Source organism: Chanos chanos, chromosome 5 (assembly GCF_902362185.1).
Source record: "Chanos chanos chromosome 5, fChaCha1.1, whole genome shotgun sequence".
Taxonomy (NCBI): domain Eukaryota; kingdom Metazoa; phylum Chordata; class Actinopteri; order Gonorynchiformes; family Chanidae; genus Chanos; species Chanos chanos.
The window spans coordinates 50,402,317-50,404,816 of record NC_044499.1 but is presented as its reverse complement, the minus strand read 5'-3'; the positions used below and the strand labels follow the sequence as shown (position 1 = coordinate 50,404,816).

At 45.9% G+C, this 2,500-nt stretch overlaps 1 protein-coding gene across 1 annotated transcript in view; it reads right to left on the bottom strand.

Moving 5' to 3' along the window:
- Positions 1-2,500, bottom strand: part of rbfox3a (RNA binding fox-1 homolog 3a) — a 130,647-nt gene that overhangs the window by 9,840 nt on the left and 118,307 nt on the right. The window contains exon 7 of the mRNA XM_030774474.1: positions 899-1,085. Coding sequence (XP_030630334.1) covers positions 899-1,085 — 187 coding nt within the window. The remainder of the gene's footprint in view (positions 1-898; positions 1,086-2,500) is intronic.

Below are 2,500 nucleotides of genomic sequence, written 5' to 3'. Positions count from 1 at the left end.
CACACACACAACAGAGCGTAATGCATTAGTGTCACGATTGTATTGTTTCCTTTTTCTCTCTGTGTGTGTATATGTTGGAGTTTGAACAGAAATAATCACAAAGTTGCTCATGCACAAGTTACCCCCCCCCCCCAAAAAAATCTAACAAACAAACAACAAACAAACAACCCCCCCCCAAACAAACAAACAAAAACAAAAAAAACAAAAACACTGTGCTGAGAGTGACATGAGAAATGACTGTGAACAATGAGAAGAGAGTGGGTGTTTTTCAAATCAAAGCGCAATTTTCTGCTCTATTAGGAAAGAGCTGCTGGTTTGTGATGCTGACTCCTCGGTCACGTTCCGTGGGTCAGCTAGTCACCACAGCACATAACACATAAATCAATCTGCCTCATGCTATCTACAGCTGGTTTCAGGGGCTTCTCGTTCTCTGTGGTGTAGAAATTTAGCTTATGGCTGAGAGAGAACCAACAGATATTTATTTTAAAAGCCTTATATCACCCTGTTACAATTTAGCTCAGCCCAACCTGTCCTAACACGCTAGTTTTAACTGGTGCGCGTGTTACTAGTCATGCTAATATTATGACATGTCACTTTTACCTTCAATGCTAATATTACTGTATCTTATGGTTACCTTTAAAGTGCACATAAATGCATGGTAATGTTGGCAGTAATGCAAACATTTAATGCGCATTAGTAGTTCTAACCTTACGTTACTTCATGCTAGTAAGAGTTAGTGTTAGCTGCTAATGTTGGCACAGCTGTGTTACAGACTCGTTGGTTTGCCTCGTGACCGTTTTTTGGGTGTGGTATGAAGGAGTGTATGGAACATACAACATACTACGGAAGCGTATTCGTGTTTACGTTGCGTGGCAGCGAAGGTAATAAGATAACTCACGCTCCGTAGGCAGGAATCGGAGGGGGAGGGGGTGCAGCGCGGAACGTGTTGTAGACTGCGCGTCCCCGTCCTCTCAAATGGGCACCTCTGTATGCCACCGTTGCCCCCGTGGCTGGGTACGGGAAGCCCGTCACTGCAGAGAGAGAGAGAGAGAGAGAGAGAGAGAGAGAGAGAGAGAGAGACGTTACTCAAACAGAGGTGACACACGCTGGAGGCTTCTTAAACTCAACCTGCCACCACCAATCAGCTATCAGCAGGTAGACTGACTACGTCCTGTCACACTCAATGTGTTCTGACACAACATTCATCATCGCTTCAAAACGGCCCCTTTCCAGCTAAACCAACACGTCCTGTTGACGGAACGCGTGACAATAACGCTAACATTAGCGAGCCTCAGCTGCTGAATCTCTCCCGCGTCACCTGCCTCTTCCACCCTGCCTCATTTTAAGGCCAGACATTTTCTGGTATTTTCTGAGGTAACTTCTGGAAATGAGTCACGCAGAAAAGTGAAAAGAACAGCAGAGGGGAGCTGAGAGTAAGCCTTGGCCTGCAGAATAAATTGGTAGCCTTGTGTGTTTCCAGGCTAATGCCAGTTTACAACAGTGACAGTTAAATAATCCAAATTCAACAGTCGTTAACAAACTACCCAGTTTCGTGGGCTGAATACTACGCACTACCTAACCTCAGCAAACATGTAATGAAAATCACCAAAAAAAATATAAGATAGCACCTTTGTAAGCTTGTGTGCACTTGTGTGTGTGTGTGTGCGTGCGTGCGTGCGTGTGTGTGTGTGTGCGTGTGTGTGTGTGTGTGTCATGGCAGTATTCCCATTCCAGCAGTTGCTTTGGGTGGGGCAGGGGGAAGGTGATGTTGTCAGGCTATTGTGGGTGAAGCATACTGTGCCGACGGAGAAGGTAATGGTGTGTGTGTGTGTGTGTGTGTGTGTGTGTGTGGGTGTGTGGGTGTGTGCGTGTTGGCACACAATTCCAGAGAACAGATGGGACTCATTGTTTTGAAAGCGTCAGCCCCACCCTGACTTCATCCTTCATCTTAGCCAGGAGCCAATCAAAACCCAAGTTACCTCAACCCCTGTTCTGCCTCAGCCACCGTCTGATGCTACCACCAGCCAGACAAAGCAAGACAAGAGAAGAGACAGCTGAGGGTCAGGAGAAAGAGAGAGAGAGAGAGAGAGAGAGAGAGAGAGATGAAACTCTACAAATCTCTCTTCAACTTTCAGTAAAAGAGGAACATGGCCCTCAGGCATCGAGGGTCAAGTCATAGTTAAACACAACACTGTTCAAACAAACATTAATCTCCGCGCACAGACGGTGTCACCGCGTTCTCTCCTTTCATACAACAACCAAACACACACTTTTGAATTATTTATATCATTCATCTCTATCTCCCCCTCCCTCCCACTCTCTCTCTCTCTATCACATAAACATTGAAAGAGTCATTAAACATTGAAGTACAAGTCAGATTATGAATGGGGCCTGTACGGGTCTCATCTCACTGAGGAAAAACGACAGAGACTGTGACTGTGATGGTTGTCAGCCACCCATGCATCGTTTGGCTGAATCTGAGCAGGTCCCTGTGTGTTTT